This window comes from Capra hircus, chromosome 12, assembly GCF_001704415.2.
Source record: "Capra hircus breed San Clemente chromosome 12, ASM170441v1, whole genome shotgun sequence".
Taxonomy (NCBI): Eukaryota; Metazoa; Chordata; class Mammalia; order Artiodactyla; family Bovidae; genus Capra; species Capra hircus.
The window spans coordinates 66216497-66236126 of record NC_030819.1 but is presented as its reverse complement, the minus strand read 5'-3'; the positions used below and the strand labels follow the sequence as shown (position 1 = coordinate 66236126).

General features: G+C 40.6%; 1 protein-coding gene across 5 annotated transcripts in view; it reads left to right on the top strand.

Annotated features, from left to right (window-relative positions):
* RNASEH2B (ribonuclease H2 subunit B) overlaps positions 1-19630 on the top strand; it is a 76000-nt gene that overhangs the window by 15966 nt on the left and 40404 nt on the right. For 3 of the 5 annotated variants that reach the window (XR_001918910.1, XM_018056281.1, XM_018056279.1), the window contains exons 2-5: positions 7858-7929; positions 9877-9984; positions 12551-12627; positions 16941-17064. Coding sequence is in view for 4 of the 5 variants with exons in the window: in XM_018056281.1 (XP_017911770.1) it covers positions 7858-7929; positions 9877-9984; positions 12551-12627; positions 16941-17064 (381 nt within the window). In the remaining variant the exon portion in view is untranslated. 5 annotated transcript variants of the gene reach the window in all.

The following is a 19630-nucleotide window of genomic DNA, read 5'->3' as shown; positions in this document are numbered from 1 at the left end:
AAGTGCTTTGAAATGAAAGAAAATGAAGCACAGTGACATAGGAATGCAAGTAAAGCAGTGTTCAGAGCAAAATGTTTAGCTGTACATGCCTATGTTAAAAAAGAAGGATCTCGAGTCAGTAACCTAATCTTTCATCCCAAGAAACTAGGAAAAGAAGAACAAACTGACACCCAAGCATTCAGTTCAGTTCAGTCGCTCAGTCATGTCCAGCTCTTTGCGACCCTATGAACCACAGCACGCCAGGCCTCCCAGTCCATCACCAACTCCCGGAGTCCGCTCAAACCCATGTCCATTGAGTCGGTGATGCCATCCAACCATCTCATCCTCCATCATCCCCTTCTCCTCCTGCCCTCAATCTTTCCCAGCATCAAAGTCTTTTCAAATGAGTCAGCTCTTCACGTCAGGTAGCCAAAGTAATAGAGGAGAAGAAATAAAGATTAGAGAAAAACAACACAGAAAAGAAAAAAAATCAATGAAAACAAAAGTGGCCCTTTTGAAAAGACCAGCAAAATTTTGCAAATCTTTAGCTAGACTGACCAAGAAACAGAAAATTAAAATTGCTGTTTATCAGTAAAATCAGGAATGAAAGACAGTGCACCATTACTGATCTTATAGAAATTAAAACAGGAACGTAAGGGAATACTGTGAACAACCAACAAAGTGGATAATTTAGGTGAAATAGGTAAATTCCCAGAAAAGCATAAACTACAAAAGCGGACTCAAGAAGAAATAGACGATTTGAACAGACCCGTAGCAGATAAAGGCTTCCCAGGCGGTGCTAGTGGTAGAGAATCACCTGCCAGCGCAGAAGATGCAAGTGACGTGGGCTCGGTCCCTGAGTCGGGAAGACCCCCTGGAATAAGAAATGGCACCCCACTCCACTGTCCTTGCCTGGAGAATCCCATGGACAGAGGAGCCTGTCGGGCCACAGTCCACGGGGGTCACAAAGAGTCCGACACAACTGAGCGGCTGAGCACACAGAGCAGGTGAAGGCGCTTCCCGGTGGCGCCACTGGTAGAGAACCCACCTGCCAGTACAGACACGGCAGAGAGACGACGTAATCGCCGGGTCGGGAAGATCCGCTGGAGGAGGGCATGGCAGCCCACTCCTGTGTTCTTGCCTGGAGAATCCCATGGACAGAGGAACCTCGTGGGCTATGGTCCATAAGGTCGCCAAAAGTTGTGCATGACTAAAGTGACATTACATACACACACACACACAGAGCAGGTAAAGAGATTAGAGTAGTAAATTAAAACTCTTCCATAGAAAAAACCCCAGTCCCAGAGTGCTTCACTGGTAAAACCTCAACACTGAAGAAATTAAAACCAACTCTTTACAAGCTTTTCTCCAAAGACGAATAAAGAGAGACTACTTCTCAATTCACTCTGTGAGGCCAGTATTACCCTCATACCAAAACCAGACAAAGATGTCATGAGAAAACTACAGACTATCCCTTATGAACATAGATGCAAAAATTCTCAAAAAGTAACAAATCGAATCCAGGAGTGTGTAAAAAGGGTTATACATCATGACCAAGTAGGATTTGTCCTACGAATATAAGGTTGGTTCAACATACCAAAATCACTTAATGTAATATACTATTTCAGAAAAAAAAAAAGACCCCAAACCACATAATCATCTCAGTAGCCATAGGAAAAATATTCAAGAAAATACTCTTTTCATGATTACAAACACTCAAAAAATTAGGAATAGGAAACTTTCTTGGTCTGTTAAAGGGCATCCATAAAAAATCCCCACAGCTAACATATTTCATATTTTTTATGTATTGAAGTAAAGATATTTTAGATACATTGGGTTAAATATATCACTGAAAATCTATTTTACGTATTTTTAATGTGGCTTCTAGAGAATTTTTAATGTCACTTGTGACTCATATTTGTGGGATGCGTTTTACTTGTGTTTGACAGTGCAGTTCTGGACACGGAGCCTCTCAGATCTGAGTCCTACTCCCTGCCCTGTAGGACTGGATTATGAGACACAGGGCAGAGGCTTGAGGGACTCAGGTGAAGAAGTAGCAGTCAGGAAGATGAAGGGGCGTCTGAAATGCAGTTTTTCTCAGAGGGGTTTGTTTTATTCACGGCTCTATCCTCAGTGCCTCGGATAGTCAAACTGGTAATAGAGTGGGTTTCGATAAGAGGATAGTATTTATTACTAAATGGTTATTTAGTCAGCATCTGATCTTTGCTGTAGGTACCTAGAAAATGAGAATAGTGCAGTTTAGTGAGCGCAGACGTGGCTTTTGATAAGCATCCAGCCATGAGATGAGTGTACAGACGCCTTGGAGGACGCAGGGAAACTAGACAGTGGTAGCTGCCATATAACAAAATCTTTGTTGCCAGGTGTTTTGATAGTATAAGGCAAAATCTTAGCCTAATAATTTTTTTTTCAGTATTTAGGGAGACTATATCTGATGTAAAATTAACTGATTTCCAAATATTGGCACCTAATTCAATTTTTTTTTAATGTGTATATCAAACAAAACCTGCCTGTACACTGGGTTTGGCCCAGAAGCCAACGGAATGTCTGACTGGTAAAGTGAATATATAGTTCCTTTGAACTCTTAGGCATCAAAGCAAAGGGCTCACCCAGTGCTACACACAGGAAGCCTTCCTTCCCAGACCTCCTTATCTGTATTATATCCTGTCGCAAGATCTCATAGTCCATGATTTCTTCTTCTCAGCAGTTGTTACGTTTGATGTCTACATTTGTGTGATTATCTGATTCTAAGATATGTCTCTTCCATAGGACATCCAAACACTCCTCATGGGCAGGACCTGGGTCTGTTTTTACTAACCAGTAATTAACAAATAAATGAATAAATTGAACAGGAGAGATGAATTTTGAAATGCATTCTGTATTTTAGTTAAAGAGTATAGCATCTTACTTGGAATTCTGTGTTGAAAGATTACATCCAATAACAAGTTGTTTTGTTGGCTCTGTATGAGAAAAGAGGACTTTTTTCCCCATTACACAGACATTTCACTGTTATCTACATTAATATATGTTAAAGCATATTTCAGAGCACTCTGGCATTTGCAGCAGAACACATTAATGTCAGAGTTTATTTGTACTTAGTAATTCCAGAGTTCTTATAGTCTGACATGTTAGGCTATAGCTAATCCTCTGGACTTACTGCTCTTCCTGGGAAAAATAGAAACACTGCTTCCCTTGAATGGTTATTACAAATATCTTTTTAAGATTTTGGATATTTGTAAAGTTTGATTATTTTAAGCTCTGGGAGGGGAAGGGAAGGGTGGGAACTGGCAGGCATCACTAGAAGCACAGTTTTCAACTGAAAAACAGAAAGAAACAAGAATCAATAATAATCTGCCACATTCAAGCTGAAATGTTTACTGTCATACCAACATAAAATAAAGTCTGTCTTGCTGAAAAAGAGAGGTCACCTTTTCTCTGCCTTAAGACAGAATGAAGAAATGTGACTCTGGGGAAGTGAGAAACAGCAGGCAGGAGGGGGAAGGAGAGGAGACCACAACCGGCTGCAGTCTCCTGGAATCGTCGTTAACAGTGCTAACCCTTATCCTTTATGTTTTTGTAAGCTGCAGAAAAGAAAGCCTTAAAAGATTTCTTAAAATTGAGTCTGTATGGTTCCGTTTACATAGCATTCTCAAAATGACAGCATTTTCGAGATGGAGAACGGATTAGCGGTTGCCCAGGATTAGAGGTAGGGCAGACGGTTCTATCAGATTTTGCTCTGTGTGTCTTAAAGCTCTCTGTGTGTGTAACTGGAAACATCTAGGGTATCCTCCTGATCCATCATTATGAAATAGCCTTCTTTATCCCTGGCCATATCTTTCGTCCGTTATTAACAGAGCCATTGCATCTCTTCTTTAATTAGTTTAGCATGATAACCACACTCATTCTTCCTCCTTTTAATCAACATGTGTCTTTATATATAAAATATGTTTCTTACAGGGAGCATATAATTTTATCTTACTTGTTTACCTGGTCTGACAATTTCTGCCCTTTCAATGGAATGTTCGCTCCGTTTACCTTGAATGTGATTACCGATGTGGTTAGGTTTGAGTCTTTTATTTTGCTATTTGTTTTCATTTGTTTCATCTGTTCTTTGTACTGCTTTAACTCCCTTTCTGCCTTCTTTTGAATTCAGTGCTTTTTATGATTCTGTTTCATCTCCATTGTTGTCTTTTTAGTGATACCATTTTTGTTTTGTTTTGTAGTTTTTACTGGCGCCTTTGGGTTTACTGTCCACATATTTAAATGATTACATCTACCTTCAAGTGATGTAACACCACCCCACATATAGTACAAAAAAACATTCAATGGTGTGTTTTCATTTCTCCCGTCCTGGTCTTTATGCTATTATTGTCGTATATTTCATTTATGCATAGATTATAAACCCTGCTGCACGAAATTGTTATTTTTGTTGAGCCAGTGATCTTTAAAGAGGTTTAAATAATAAAAAAAGTTATTTACCTCTGCAGTCACCATTACCAGTGTTTCTCATTCCTTTGTTTAGATTCCTGTTTTCCTGGGGTTTCCTGTTCCTTCTAGCAGAACTTCCCTTAGCATTCCTTGTTGTGTGGGTCCGTTGATGATTATTTTTTCCAGCCTTTGTATGTCTGAAAGAATCTGTTGACCACCTCCACTTTTCAAGGGTATTTTCTGTGATTTCATCATGTGTTCTTTTAGTATTTTAAAGACATTTCTCCGTTATCTTCTGCTTTACATTGTTTCCAATAAGAAATTTGCTCATTTTAAACTTCGTGTTTCAGTACATAGTGTCATTGTTTTCTCTCTGCTTTTAAGATGTTTTCTTTAGTACTGGTTTTGAACTGTTGATTCTCATGCATAGTTTTATTCCCGTTTCTTGTGCTTTGGGTTTATTGAACTTCTTGAATGTTTAGGTTTATAGTTTTCATCAAATTCAAAAATATTCTGCCGTACTTTCTCCAAGTTTCTTGTTTCTCCCCTCTTCTCTTTCAGGAGCTCCAATTGCACATATATTATTAGGATGCTTGAACTTGTCTTACAGTTTGCTAATATTTTATTTTTAGTTCTTTTTTATTTTTTTCTGTGTTTTCATTTTAGATAGTTTCTGTTGCTGTGTCTTCAAGTTTATTAACCTTATGCCATTAATTGCATCTGGTATATTTTTCATCTCAACTTGGGTCTTAAAAAAAATCTTCTATGTCTCTAGTTTTTTAGTACCTGAGGAATACTGTTTTTAATTCTTTTATCTCTACAGTTTAACATCTGTATCTAACGTCAGTACCCCCTCTCAGTAATTGATTTCTTTATTTCTTTTCTCATTGTGGGTCACATTTTTTTGCTTCTTTGAATGCCTAGTAATATTTGATTAGACACCAGACATTGTGACTTTTACCTTTTTGCCAGATGAATGTGTTTGTATTCCTTAAATAACCTCAAGCTTCGTTCTGGGACACAGTGGAGGTACTTGAAATAGTTGGTTCTCTTAGGTCCTGCTTTTAGAATTCGTTCGGTGGGACTGGCAGCATTTCGTCAAGGGCCGTTGGCCCCTTACCACCGAGGCGGGACCCTTTTGAGTGCTGTGACCAGTGTCTTCTGAATTATAAGGTTTTCCAGTCTGCCTGGGAACAGGCCCAGTGCAGGGCCCCGTGTGAATCTGGGGCGCTGTTCCCTCTAACCTCTTTGGCCGGTTTTTCTCCCACCCTTTGGCAGATCCGTGCACGCACTGAGCAGTACTCTGCTGAATGTTCGAGCTGTGTACCCTTTACAGGTCTCCGGGGTTTTCTCTGCTTGTAGCTCGCTCCTTTGCTGACTTGGGAATTCTAGCCGTGGTGCCCTGAGAACTCTCCTCTCCATCTCTTCAGCTCAGGGAGTCCGCCAGGCTTCAGCCGGGATCTCCCATTCTGCACCGTGGCCTGGGAGCTCTCTCATGGCAGTAAGCTGGGGCGACAGGGCTCCCCTCATTTGTTTCTCATCTCTCAGACATCACTCTCCTGTATCGCCTCATCCTCAGTGTATTGAAAATAGTTGTTTTGCCTATTTTTTTCCTTTTCATTTTTGTTTTTGGTCGTTAAATTGGGTTTCTTTTATTCTATTTGGTTGCAAGTAAAAGTCTCAAAATCAGGAGTTTTTTTTTTTGTTGTTGTTGTTTGTATATTTGTCACTATTGAGAAAAATGTTGTATTTAGACCATTTATGCATAAGCCAGTTTCTAAACATGTTTGCTGTGTTTAAGTTTATGAAGATCTGAAGTGCAATAAAGAGGGGGCTGTAGAAAGTAAACATGACTGTGAGTCCCTCTCCTTCCCTGCAGCTAACTGATTTACTCTTTGGCAGGTTATTGCTTCCTTGTTAATCAGGGTCCCTTGGAGGGTCCCTGGAGAGAGGGTCCTGGTCCAGGGTCTTGTGGAGAGAGATTCTTTCAATGGGTTTAAATACGCCACTGAAAATATGTGAGAATGCTATAAATAAAATTGTCATGGTTTTTATGTTTTAATCTAAGTGATTTAAACTTTAAAATATTGTAGAGAAAGCAATGAGAGGATTTAGCTCAACAGATGTTAAAATGTCTTTTAAAGCTGTAGTAATTAAGGTATTGAAATACTAATGCTAATACAGCCACAGACTCGTGGGTCAAAGTACAGTGTCCACAAACAGACTTATAAATGTGTCTTAAACATTTAACTTAGGTTATTCAGTGGATGTGGAGGAGGGCATGGCCACCTACTCTGGACTCTTGTATTCTTACCTGGAAAATCCCATGGAAGAGGAGCCCTGGTGGGCTACAGTCCATGAGGGTCCCAAAGAGTCAGACACGACTGAAGCGACTTAGCACGTGTGCACTCAGTAGATGATGTGGAAACAAGTGGACAACTCACTGCAAAAGTGAAAATTGGAAATCTCCTCCTCTTATTTTATAGGGGATGTATTCCAAATAGGTTAAATATAATTTAAAAGCATTAGAAGAAAATAAGGGCAATTCAGATAGTCTTGAGGAAGAGAAGGACTTTCTAAGTATGACACAAAAGGGATAACCATGAAGGAAAATATTGATGAGATTACGCAAAGATTGGTTTATCTCCTAAGTGGCAAAATAATCATTAAAAACAGGGAGCTCCCTGATGGCCTGCTGGCTAGGATTGGAGACTTTTGCTGCTCTGGCCCAGGTGAAGTCCCTGGTCAGGGAACAGATCTTGCAAGCCACACCACACAGCCCCTTCCCCTGCCCCCTAAAAAAATCACTAAAAAATGAGTTTATGTCCTTACTGTATAAAGACTCATAATAAGGTAGTAAATATAAATGTCCTACTAAAAATATGGACAGAGAACGTGAGTTAGGTAATCATAATTACGGGCAAAAAACATAAATTTATAGGAAATATTTATCTTTTAAATGTTCTATTTCATAATAATAGTAACAATAAAATAATTAAAGTAATAAAAGCTATCATTTATTATGGGTTTCTGTTTGTCTGAGTACATTAAGAACTTTCAACAGATTAGCTCATTTAATCCTTTGAAAGGCAGGTATCCGTCCATCGTCATCATTTTATAAATGTGACACCTGAGACAGGACATGAGGAATCTTGCCTGAGGTGAGAGAGCAGTCAGGTGGCTGAGCCAAGGTTTAAGCCAGCCATCTGAGTCCTGCTCCTCGTCACTTCTCCAAGAAGTGAATTAAAACTACCTTAGATTCCACTGCACTTCTCAGAGAAATTGGTAATTTGCACAACATCACATAGTTTATAAGCAGTAGAACAGAGCTAAGATTTTTAGAAAGAAAAATCATATAAAGAGAAGAAGGAAAAAGAGCGAAGTGAGCAACAAAGCAGCGGTCTTCTAATTTTACAACATATTTCTTTCCAGAATATTTGAAGGATGCTTCAAAGAAGATGAAAAGTGGGCTTATGTTTGTAAAACTGGCTAACCCATGTTCAGGTAAGTGCCCCTCTCCTCCCTTCTCCCCTGATAACTTGAACATTTTTAAAACGTTGTGGCTGAAAAGTGTGTACATTTATTTGTCTTCTCATGTTTTTTCTCCCCGTCTAGCTTTTAAAGGTAAAACAATATTACGTGATGACAAAAGCGAGCTAATGACATAACCAGTCTTCTAAGATAATTCACTTGACCTGAACGTTTTTTTAAATTTCTTCATAATTTTAATCCATAGAACTGTTTATTCATCAGAAATGCTGGCAAAACAAAAAAGCATAGCATGTTTGATTTCCCTCTGAAAACAGATGAGTTTTCCTTGGCCTTTTAAAGCCAGCTTTTCTTAAAGTAGTTATCCAATATAAGATTCCATTTATACTCATGTTATAAAGTAAAATAAATAACCCGAGTTTAAAAAAGGGGCAGGGGAGGCTTTTACTGGACATGCCAAGGTTTTGAATACTTTCATTTTTAGCTGTACTTCCCTTATTTTGTTCAGACCAAAAAGTAGTGTATATATATATATATATATATATTTCCTGTCAAGGGTGATTTTTTTTTTTGCATTAAAAAACATTGTATTTTGAGGAAATACACATTTTAATCAGGAATAATTTTAACTCTACACTCAGTGTATTTTCCTTTGTCTTATCATTTTCTGGCAAAAGTATTAAAATATACTAAATATATGGTGATATTGATGACATTATTTATCTTTGTGAAATTGTTTTTCCATCAGTTTATTTTACGAGATTTATAAGGTTCTTCTTAATTTTACAAGGTTTTAAATAGCTGTCTGATATTTAGCAGACTAGGTCATCCTCCTGGGGACTGTCATACTGAATAGTGACAGCAAGAGGCATCAGCGGGCGGTGCCTCGTTGTCACTGTTGTTGGAAGGACACGTAAATAGAAGTAGCAAGAGAGGCAGAAATTCATTCCAGTTTCCTTTTCCTCATAACGAAATTGGATGTAATCAGTCAGCTACATTATTTGGAATTCCTTAGTATGCATAAATGTAAGATGAGGTGTGAAGTGTTTTTGCAAGAGAAATCTTAGATAACCAGTAAAGCATTTAACAAAGGTAAAATACAAATAAAAGCCAGGCTTCCTGGAAAATTCTAAATGTCCATGGACAACACTGCTGTACTGACTATGAAAGATAAAGGCTAACCTTTGCTGAGCACTAACTAATGTGCTGTGCTAGGAGCTTTACGCGTCCATATTCTCTTTTTAATCCTTAAACAATCTCTGGTGAGGCAGCTCAGTATTGCTCCCACGTTACAGGCGTGGAAACAGGTACAGAAAGGGTGGTAGCGCTTCCCCAAGGGCACACGCCCAGATGTAGTTGAGATAGATTCTAATTCAGGGCCCCGACTCTGCTGTTTGGAAGGAAATTCCTGCATTGAAGGGATTCACGCAGATGAGTGCAGTCCTGACCCCTTCTGCTGGTCCTTTTTTTAGGAACTCTGAGGAAAGGGAGATTTTCATCTAGTTGGGCATGGCTCTCCTGACTCCTCACGGCTGAAAGTGTGCTGCTGTTGTGGGCCCTGGCCTTCCTCCCGGGGGCCTCCCCTCTAGGGTGTGCGGACCCCCGTCTTGTCCCTCGGTGTGGGAGGCTGCAACCCCCTGACAGGCCAACTCAGTTAATCTGACTGAGCCATTTGGGTTTGAGTGGCTTAGGAGTGATGGAGGACTCAATGAGAGGCTTTGGAGCAGTTAAGATAAATGATTCGCCCTTTTGTATTTATTGGTCTAAGTTCAGTGAGGATTACAGAGTTGGGAAACAAGCATTTGTGTGTAATAGCTACAAGCTTTCCTTGGAGTAACTTTGTATAGACTGTGTATGTATGTTTATGTTCATATTAGGAACATTTCTCAGAACTATTAGTCTTTTGAGTGTGTGTGTATGTGTGTGAAAACTTACAAATGAAAAACAGATTTGTCTTAACAGGGGAAGGAGCCATTTACTTGATCAACATGTGTCTACCGCAGCTGTTTGAAATAAAAGTTTTCAAGGAAAAAAACCATTCTTGGTTTATAAATGAATCAGTTCAATCAGGTAAGTGACTAGTGTATATATTTCCATTAACTAAACACATACGCTGACATTGCCATCCTTCACGCATGAAGTCTTGAGACAGTCTGCCTGGCTCGGAGTCTAGTCCATAATTGTTTTTTGTTGTTGTTGCTGGCATCAGAGTAGGGTTTAATCAAGGAGAAAGGAAAGATGGTTTGAACAAGTTTAGATCAACAACTTTGTGTCTTAGGTGTCAGGAAATTTTTAACTATTAATAACAACTCTGATTCTTTTTCTCCTAAAACACTGTCGCACCCTGAGTCAGAAGTAAGATGACTTTTGTACTATGGAGTACACACTGTGTTGACTAAAACTCTTTGCTCTTCTTTTAGCCCCTTTTGCGAGTCTTCAAATTTTTTAACATCTTGTTTCCATTGTAAATGGATACTGCTATAGCTTCTATCAATAAAGTAGAATAGAATAGAACAAAGATATTTTTGAATGCTTTGTCATATAAATTACCATTGCAAGCCCCCACCTTCCCTATCCTCTGGGCTTCCCTTGTGGCTCAGCTGGTGAAGAATCCACCTGCAATGTGGGAGACCTGGGTTCAGTCCCTGGTTTGGGAAGATCCCAGGAGAAAGGAAAGGCTACCCATTTCAGTATTCTGGCCTGGAGAATTCCATGGACTGTATAGTCCAGGAGGTCACAAAGAGTCAGGCAAGACTGAATGACTCTCACTTTCACCCTATACCCCAACACACACACCCAACACCCAGTTTCTCTCCATTTTCCTTTGTTTTGGGTCATTGTGGACTCTGAAGGAGACAGGATACCAAATGTAGCCCTGCCAGTTCTGAGGTGCCGGGGGTGGGGTGGAGGGGTATCCTGGGGTGATTGAGGCCATCTCAGTTCCCGCTGTCTCATTTTTTCTGTTGCTTGGGTGGGGAGGGGGAGTGCATCCTGGGGTGGTTGAGGCCATCTCCGTCCCGCTGTTCCTTTGTCTTGTTTCTGTTGCTTCCTAAGCCCCTGCCTTCTGTCGAGTGTCAAAGCCGCCACCTAGCGCTAAGGTTGAAAGGCCTCTTGACCTTTCTTGTAAGGCATCCAGAAGAAGGGTTTATTGCTGGCAGTGTATTTCATATACCTGTGTGCATGAGAACATTTGAAGTGGTTTTCAGTTGCCAAAAGGCAATGGTAGACTGTGGTAGGTGCCAAGTATACTTTCCTTTTTATTGTTCCCTTTTATTTTTCATTTGCTAGTACATAAGAGTTCCAACTTCTAGTGTAGTATACTTGCCTTTGGGTTTAGCTGCATAGACACAGTAATATCCAGATGAAACTGGAAAACATTCAGAGGCAGTGACCAGCTCTTCTGAACTGTCTGAGTTGGTACCTGCCTTTTTTTTTAATAGACTTTTTTTTTTTTTTTTTTTTTTTTTAGTTTTTGGTTCTCAGCAAAGGTGCCTGTTTTTTTTTTTCATAGTCTTCTTTTTAAACGTAACCTTGAAGAAGGAGCTGTTTTTAAGAATGGCCACTAGGATATTGAGAAACCTGTTTCTAATTTCTGAATATAGTAGATGTCTCATATAAACTGGGCTTAGAGTTTCTGATAGATTGTTTTCATAAACTTCCTTCTACTTTAAAAAAAAATCATTAACTAGGGTCATCATATAAAATTATGCCCTTAATTTTTTCTTAAACATACTATGAAATGTATTCACATATATAACTTAGGGTTAGAATTTCTTGGCTGTATAGTTGGGTTGCAGTGTTAGAGAATAAAAATCAGTACCTGTTTCCTGAAACCAAATTGGTAAGTATGGAGATAAATGAATTGCTTATTGCTCTTCTGTGTCACTTCCATGGAAGGATTCTGGGATGTTTGGAGGGGATGTGATAGACTAAAGAAAAGTAAGGTCCAGGAGGCCTAGTTGGTTTGATTTGCCTATTTTCCTTTCAGCCTGGTGAGCATCACTCATCTGACTGCAGAGATCCCAGTTTCCTATGCTCAGTCTTGTTAGATACCTACCCACCTGCATTTTTTCTTTGGGGGATGGTCAGGATCTGGGGTGGGTAACAACCTCTGAGCTTTGAGTCATTGACCATGAGCCCAGAACATATAGAAGGAGCCATGTACAGAGGGAATAATACCACTTTCCCATGGCTTCATCCTCAAAAGCACAGGGAGTTACATTTTACTGCAGCTCTGTAGATGGACTTACAGTGGTTTCCTAATACCTGCCTGGTTCACATTCTGTCCTCTCTCCCGCCAACCCTGCTATTTTGGCGGCGGGGGCGGGGGGGTGAGGGAGGAATGGGAGGTGGGGAGAGGAGAGCCTCTGTTAAAAATGATTTCTGAAGAAGAAATGGAAAGTTGAAGACCCAGTTGAGCGTCTTGGCTCCCCTCTCTGCACCAGGATTTGAAGCTCTTTGGAGTAGAACCTCAGGGACCACATCCTGCCCTTGAGAGATTCTTGGGCCTGAATAGGGGGAGCTTCTGAATTTGGGATTTCACATATATTTTTCAGTGGATGGTTTCCACATTAGGATTAAGATGAAATGACTCAATTGTCTTTCCAGAACATTGAATTCTCTTTTTAATCTATAGGCGGTCTTCTTCACTTTGCCACACCTGTGGACCCTCTGTTTCTGCTTCTCCACTACCTTATAAAGGCCGATAAAGAGGTGAGTTTCCCAGGTTGAGATATTGACAATGGGGAAATAGAATAGCTTTTTTTCTTGTTTAACTTCCTCTCTGTCCTTACAGTGGTCCCAGTGTAGATCCCCCACAGTTGAGATGTAACTTGGTTGGTGTTATACACCTGCATCGTGTGTGCCAGTGTGGATTGGAGCACTGGTCGGCAGGCCTGAGACACTGCACCATGACCTCTGGACTGGTTCACCAGAGACTTCTGAGAACCGCCTACCCCTCTGTGTTTCCTCCCTTCCTTGTTTGACAAAGCCTAACAATGAAAACCTCATTCGTTTTGAAATACAGTGCAGATGTTAAGACCTCAATCCTTAAGCGCAGAAAGTAGATTTATTGTCTTTCATTTTCTTCTTTGTGAGAGACTGTGAAATAGGAACACTGGAGTGTGTGTCCAGCAAAAAGCTCATTAATGGGGAAGCTGTAGCCGAGACTTAAGGAATCCCAGACAGTAAAATTTACCTTTGTAATATAAAGACAGAGTTTATTAATAGTAATAGTTCCAAACAGAGGTTGTGAAATACTTTGGTCCTAGGATACCGTTACACTTAACAATTATTAAGGATCCCAAAGAGCTTTTTGTTCCTGTGTGTTTTATCTATCAATATTGACTACATTGGGCTTCTCAGGGGCCTCAGATGGTAAAGAATCCACCCGCAGTGCTGGAGACCCAGGTTCAATCCCTGGGTCAGGAAGACCCCCTGGAAAAGGATTAGCAACCCGCTACAGTATTCTTGCCTGGAGAATTCCATGGACAGAGCACTCTGGTGGGCTATAGTTTATGGGGTCACAAAGAGTCAGACACAACTGAGTGACTAACAATACAGTTTCATTGACTACATCAGAAATTAAGACTGAGAAATTTAAAAATAGTCTTATTTATTTATTTATTTTGAAAATAAAAATCATAAGCCCATTTGGAAAATATTGTCTCACTGAATTTTTCAGGTCTTCCAAATGTCCACAGAACACAAGCACGCATGCACACATACACACCTTTGTTAATTTAATATTACTGGAGGAACGGAAGAGCCTCCTGATGAAAGTGAAAGAGGAGAGTGAAAAAACTGGCTTACAACTCAACATTCAAAAAACTAAGACCATGGCAACTGTTCCCATCACTTCATGGCAAATAGGTGGGGAAACAGTGGAAACAGTGACAGACTATTTTTTTGGGCTCCAAAATCACTGCAGATGGTGACTGCAGCCATGAAATTAAAAGATGCTTGCTCCTTAGAAAAAAAGCTTTGACCAACCTAGACGGTGTATTAAAAAGCAGAGACATTACTTTGCTGACAAAGGTCCATCTAGTCAAAGCTATGGTTTTTCCAGTAGTCATGTGTGGATGTGAGAGTTGGGCTATAAAGAAAGCATAGCGCTGAAGAATTGATGCATTTGAACTGTGGTGTTGGAGAAGACTCTTGAAAGTCCCTTGGACGGCAAGGAGATCCAACCAGTCAATCCTAAATTAAATCAGTCCTGAATATTCATTGGAAGGACTGATGTTGAAGCTGAAGCTCCAATCCTTTGGCCACCTGATACGAAGAACTGACTCATTGGAAAAGACCCTGATGCTGGGAAAGATTGAAGGCAGGAGGAGAAGGGGATGACAGGATGAGATGGTTGGATGGCAACACCAACTCGATGGACATGAGTTTGAGTGAGCTCCAGGAGCTGGTGATGGACAGGGATGCCTGGTGTCCTCCAGTCCATGGGGCCACAAAGAGTCGGGCACGACTGAGCAACTGAACTGAACTGAACTGAGTGATCTCTTTAGAAAACTCTTTGAATGCTGGGAAGCATGTCATAGTGACAGATACAAATTTTCTGCAATTCTAATTTTTGTTTAAAGTTCAAATTTTTTCATTGGCTACAATACTGTCAGTCTTTCCCTTTAAGTGACAGATTCACTGCATTGATGTTCTGTCAAATACTCAAGTCTGAATAACCATAGTCCATAGTGATGTTTTCAGGTGAAAATCCGAGTAAAGGGCAGCTAGTTCTGCTCACAACTCAGATAGTTACACAATGCATTTCCTTGAGCCTCAGCGACAGCAGAAGTGCTTTAGCCACGCTTCACTTTCATCACACAGAACATTGAACCGACTTGCACTCAGGGTCAAGATTTAAATAAAAGTAATTGTTTTGCTGCTTGGTCCAGGAAATCCTTAAGTAAACTGACATTTTTATAACTGCTTGTCCATTCAGTGAAGAACACAGTGACCACTGGGCAGTTCGCCGGCACCATCGTGACTGGTGCTGAAAAGCCAGCAGTTTTCCCCACCTTTGCACTGGAGTCGTCAGTGCAAAGGTCAGCACAGTGAAAGCGCAGACAGCACGATAGCATTATTATGAAAGTAGTTTGAAGTTTGTGGACCCCCTGCAAGGGTACTGGGGCCTCCCAGGGACCACCAACCACAGCTTGAAAACCTTCGAAATAACAACATCGAGGAATAGTGTTATTTAAACACTTAGCCACATCTTATTTTTGCACTCAACATGTTTCCCAATAGTTTAAGAGCTGATGGGTTCTCATTGAGTACTTAGGCCCATTTTCCAAAACTCCTGTTTTGTATTTATATCAATTTAATTTGCGATAAACACTGAGTAATGAAACTGACTTAATTTTGAAATTGTGCTTTCTCCTCATGTACCTTGTTTTCTCATATTCTCCCCCTGTCCTGAATCTTTACTCTGTTTTCTAGTGTGGTTTAGTGAAGTTTTGTTCCTTAGTTTAATCATGTTTCCCCTTATCTGGAAGCTGCTGTGATAACCAGTATAATTAGGGCATGAGAGCAGTGAGGCTACTAAGCCATGTATATCTGAGGACCAGAAATGGTTCTAGTCACCCCCAGGAAGGCCCTGGAAGTGTTCAGGGAAGAAGATGGCAACTCCAGGGGCCTTCCACTCCTGGTGTTTTCTAGGGTATACCAGCAAGGAGGAAGCCACCGACCAGCCTCAGTACCTGAGCTGATGCACCTTTAAAGGCCTTCCCCCCATTTAGGGCGACTGTTCCCCTGTTTCCCATTAAGAACCTGACTTGACTGGTGAATTAATCCTCACCTTGGCCCTCTGGGAGGCTCTGGGGGTGCTGTGACTGGCTCAGGTTGGCAGATGCAGAATGAAGCTCGTGGTGGTGGTTGGCTTTCATTGTAAACTGTTTTGTCTCTTCTCAAATACTTTAAGTGCCCCTTGAAATAGCCCATGAGGCACTCAGATATTCCTCCCCTATATTTTAGATATGATCTTTCTCTATTTAATGAAGAAAAATACCACTGAGCAACTAACATTTTCACTTGGGACTTCCCTGGTGGCTCAGACGGTAAAGAAACTGCCTGCAGTGCAAGAGATTCAGGTTTGATCCCTGGGTCAGGAAGATTCCCCTGGAGACGGAAATGGCAACCCACTCTAATACTCTTGCCTGGAGAATTCTGTGGACAGAGGAGCCCGGTGGGTGACAGTCATGGGGGTCACAAAGAGTCAGACACAATTAAGTGACTAGCACTTTCACTTTCATTCACTTTTGAAATGGTGACCTATTTTTTTTTTTAATATACAATTTATCTTACGATCAGTAAAAAATAATTCTTCTGTCTAGCTCTCCCAGCTGTTACTGACTTTATGTTCAAACAAACTTCTTATTTCAGAACCTTTTTGTGTATACATGGTGAAGAAAAGGAGAATGAAACAGTAGTTTATTATGAAATGATTCTGTCATGACTGCGTAGTTCATTACATATAAGTAAATCATTGTTTTAAAGTATCTATGTCTGATGCAGGATACAGCATGCTTGGAGCTGGTGCATGGGGATGACCCAGAGAGATATTATGGGGAGGGAGGTGGGAGGGGGGTTCATGTTTGGGAACGCATGTAAGAATTAAAGATTTTAAAATTTAAAAAATCAATAAATAAATAAAATAAAAATAAAGTAGTTAAATATTTAACACTTCGGGTGATCACAGAAGAAAATAAGACTAAGCTAGGAATCTGAAGCCAGTGAGACTTGGGAAGCCTGTGGATTATTCTTACTATCTAGGAAAAAGAGAATATTTAAACTGAAGCCTTTCTTGCCACTTGCCAATGGGTCCCCAGTGCTTTCAAGAGCTTTCTAAAGGGAGCTGAGAGTCAGTTCTGGAGCTTGTCCCCATAGAGGGAGTTCTTGGGTGGAACAGATGGCTTGGAACTTAGTTTAAAGTTCCAGCTATGAAATTATGTATCTTTTTCTCTCTTTCCTTAAAAATAATGTATGAGTCTGTTGACTGGAGTGCTTGCCTCCTGACTGACTTACAGTCTTTTCAGGGAAAGTTTCAGCCCCTGGATCAAGTTGTGATGGATGACATGTTCCCGGATTGCATCTTGTTGCTGAAACTTCCTGAACTTGAGAAGTTACTTCGACACGTGACAGAGGAGAAAGGTATAGCATGTGGCCTGTGAAGTCAGGCTAATGGCTGCTGGGGAAGCTAGCTGGTCTGTCTGAGAGCACAGCAGCTGGAAGGCCCGCGGAATGTGATGCTTATTCGTGTGGGTTATAGGAAGGGTTCTGGTTCAGATTCCCTTTCATTTGTCAGTATTCTTCCTCTACTGCACTGCTTGTTCCGTCTGTGAGGTTTGGACCAGTGAAATATGGTGGCCTGTGTCCTGCAGGGCCAGGGTTCACGAGGCTCGGGCTTTGAACGAGGCTGTGACTTTGCCTAAGTCCCTCAACTGCTTTTTGCCTTGGGTTTCCATGTGTAAAACTTGCATAAAATCTTTGCCTTTATTGATTCAGGAAACGTTTATTGAGAACCTACTAAGACGCATATATTAAGCACTAGAGCCAGGCTCTAGGGATAGTCATAAGTAAAATACTGGCCTTCATCTTACTTTGCTTTGACTCTGATGGAGACAAATGACAAGTTAGAGCAACAGCAGTAGAGTGTAAGGGAAGTGAAAACTGGGTTTTGCAGGGATGCACAGTATAGAAGTTGATGATATATCTGCTTTGAAAATGAAAATACATGGTCAGGTGAAGCAATTTTTTTATTGAAAAATTTAAAAATAATGGAAAACTCAGAGTAAAAAACTACAAATACTGTTTGTCCCCAACCCCAATAATCAACCACTCTTAATATTTTGTTATGTTTGCTTTAAATCTCAGGGAAATAATTTCTTTAGGGAAAACCTGGTAATCTGATTGCAGGATCTGATGGCCTACAAGAAAAATTAAAAATGTATTTGCTACATAGTTTTGAGTAAATCATTCAAACTTTTCAGCATCCACGATGTGCCAGATGAAGGGTTTGAAGGGTTAAGAGCACTCCTCATACTCTACTATGCATTATAATTAGTCCCCTTCAGAATTGTTCTAAGTCATAAAGTGAAGCTTTCCTTCTCTTAGCTTTAGAGTGTTGAGATCTCTGATGACCGGCATATGAACATTGTTTAGGTATTACAATTAATAGTTTCTGCCACAAAGAGATACTTCAGGAATTAAATGAAATAATACAAGTAAATCAGTGCCCAGAGAGTGCTCGGTGCACAGTAAATGTTAGTATCATTAAGGCTTCTAACTAGAGATTTTTAATTCTTTCCTCATGTTTAAGTACTGCTGCTGCTGCTGCTAAGTCGCTTCAGTCGTGTCCGACTCTGTGCGACCCCGTAGACAGCAGCCCACCAGGCTCCCCCGTCCCTGGTATCCTCCAGGCAAGAACACTGCTTCCCAGGTGGCTCAGATGGTAAAGAATCTGTCTGTAGTTCAGGAGACCTGGGTTCCATCCCTGGGTTGGGCATATCTGTTAGAGAAGAACATGGCAACTCATTCCAGTGTTCTTGCCTGGAGAATTCCATGTACAGAGGAGCTTGGCAGGCTGCAGTCCATGGGATGACAAAGAGTCTGACACAACTGAGCAACTGAGCATGCACGCTCACATATAGTAAATGACCAGTACACACTTGTTTGATGGTCCATTGATTAATATATAGTCAGGTGGTTTGAGTAGGAGAATGAGGATAATCAGACAATAATAAAAATGTCTGAAAATGAAGGTGTTAGTGTCCCGGTTGTGTCCAACTTGCCCGGTGGCTCAGATAGTAAAGAATCTGCCTGAAATGCAGGAAACCTGAGTTCAGTCCCTGAGTTGGGAAGATCCCCTGGAGGAGGAAATAGCAATCTACTCCAGTATTCTTGCCTGGAGAATTCTGCCAACAGAAGAGCATGGTGAGCAACAGTCATGAGATGCAAAAAGTCAGACATGAACTGAGCAACTAACACTTAAGCCTGCTAGGTTTATGAGAACCTTCACCCCTTGCCTTCTCCCCACTGGATAAACCCAGCCCCAGTTGCTTGTATCCTGAATGGTAATGGTGGTGGCTTTAGTTAGCACTGTTCACTTTATTAGTGAAGGAAATGATATGTCTCTGCTAGCTCTGGGGCTCAACACGTTTCTTGCCAAAAAAGCTCCCATTCAGTGGAGAGTTGACGGGGAAAGGACTAATAAAGGGTTATGAACTTCGTCTTGAGTGTAATGCTCTGTTTCATATTGCAAGCAAAAGCTGCTCTGCATTGTCAGATAGGATTAACAGGAAGAGCCAGGAAAACTTACCTGATTAAAATAGCCCAAGCACCGTTGCCAAGTTTCTATTCCCAGGAGGCAAGAGGAAAAAAAAAGAGACCATATGAGTTTCTCAGTTGTGGAAAACATTCAGAAAGTAGATGTGAAAATGTGCTCCAGGCAGTTTGTTCAACAATACATCAGGGAAATTCAAGTTTGAGAACCGATTACCCAATTGCTGAACATGTTATTTGATTGTGGACTCCTTTTTATTCCATCTTTATTTTGTAAACCCAGTCTTTCCAGATGTTCAAGACCAGTTTTACAGGCACCGGACACATTAGGGAAAGAAACCTTTCCAGCATATGTATGTGTTATCTAACTCACAAACTCTTGCAAATGTTAAGTTTAGGATACAATAGAATAGAAGGAGAAGATAATAAGAAGAGG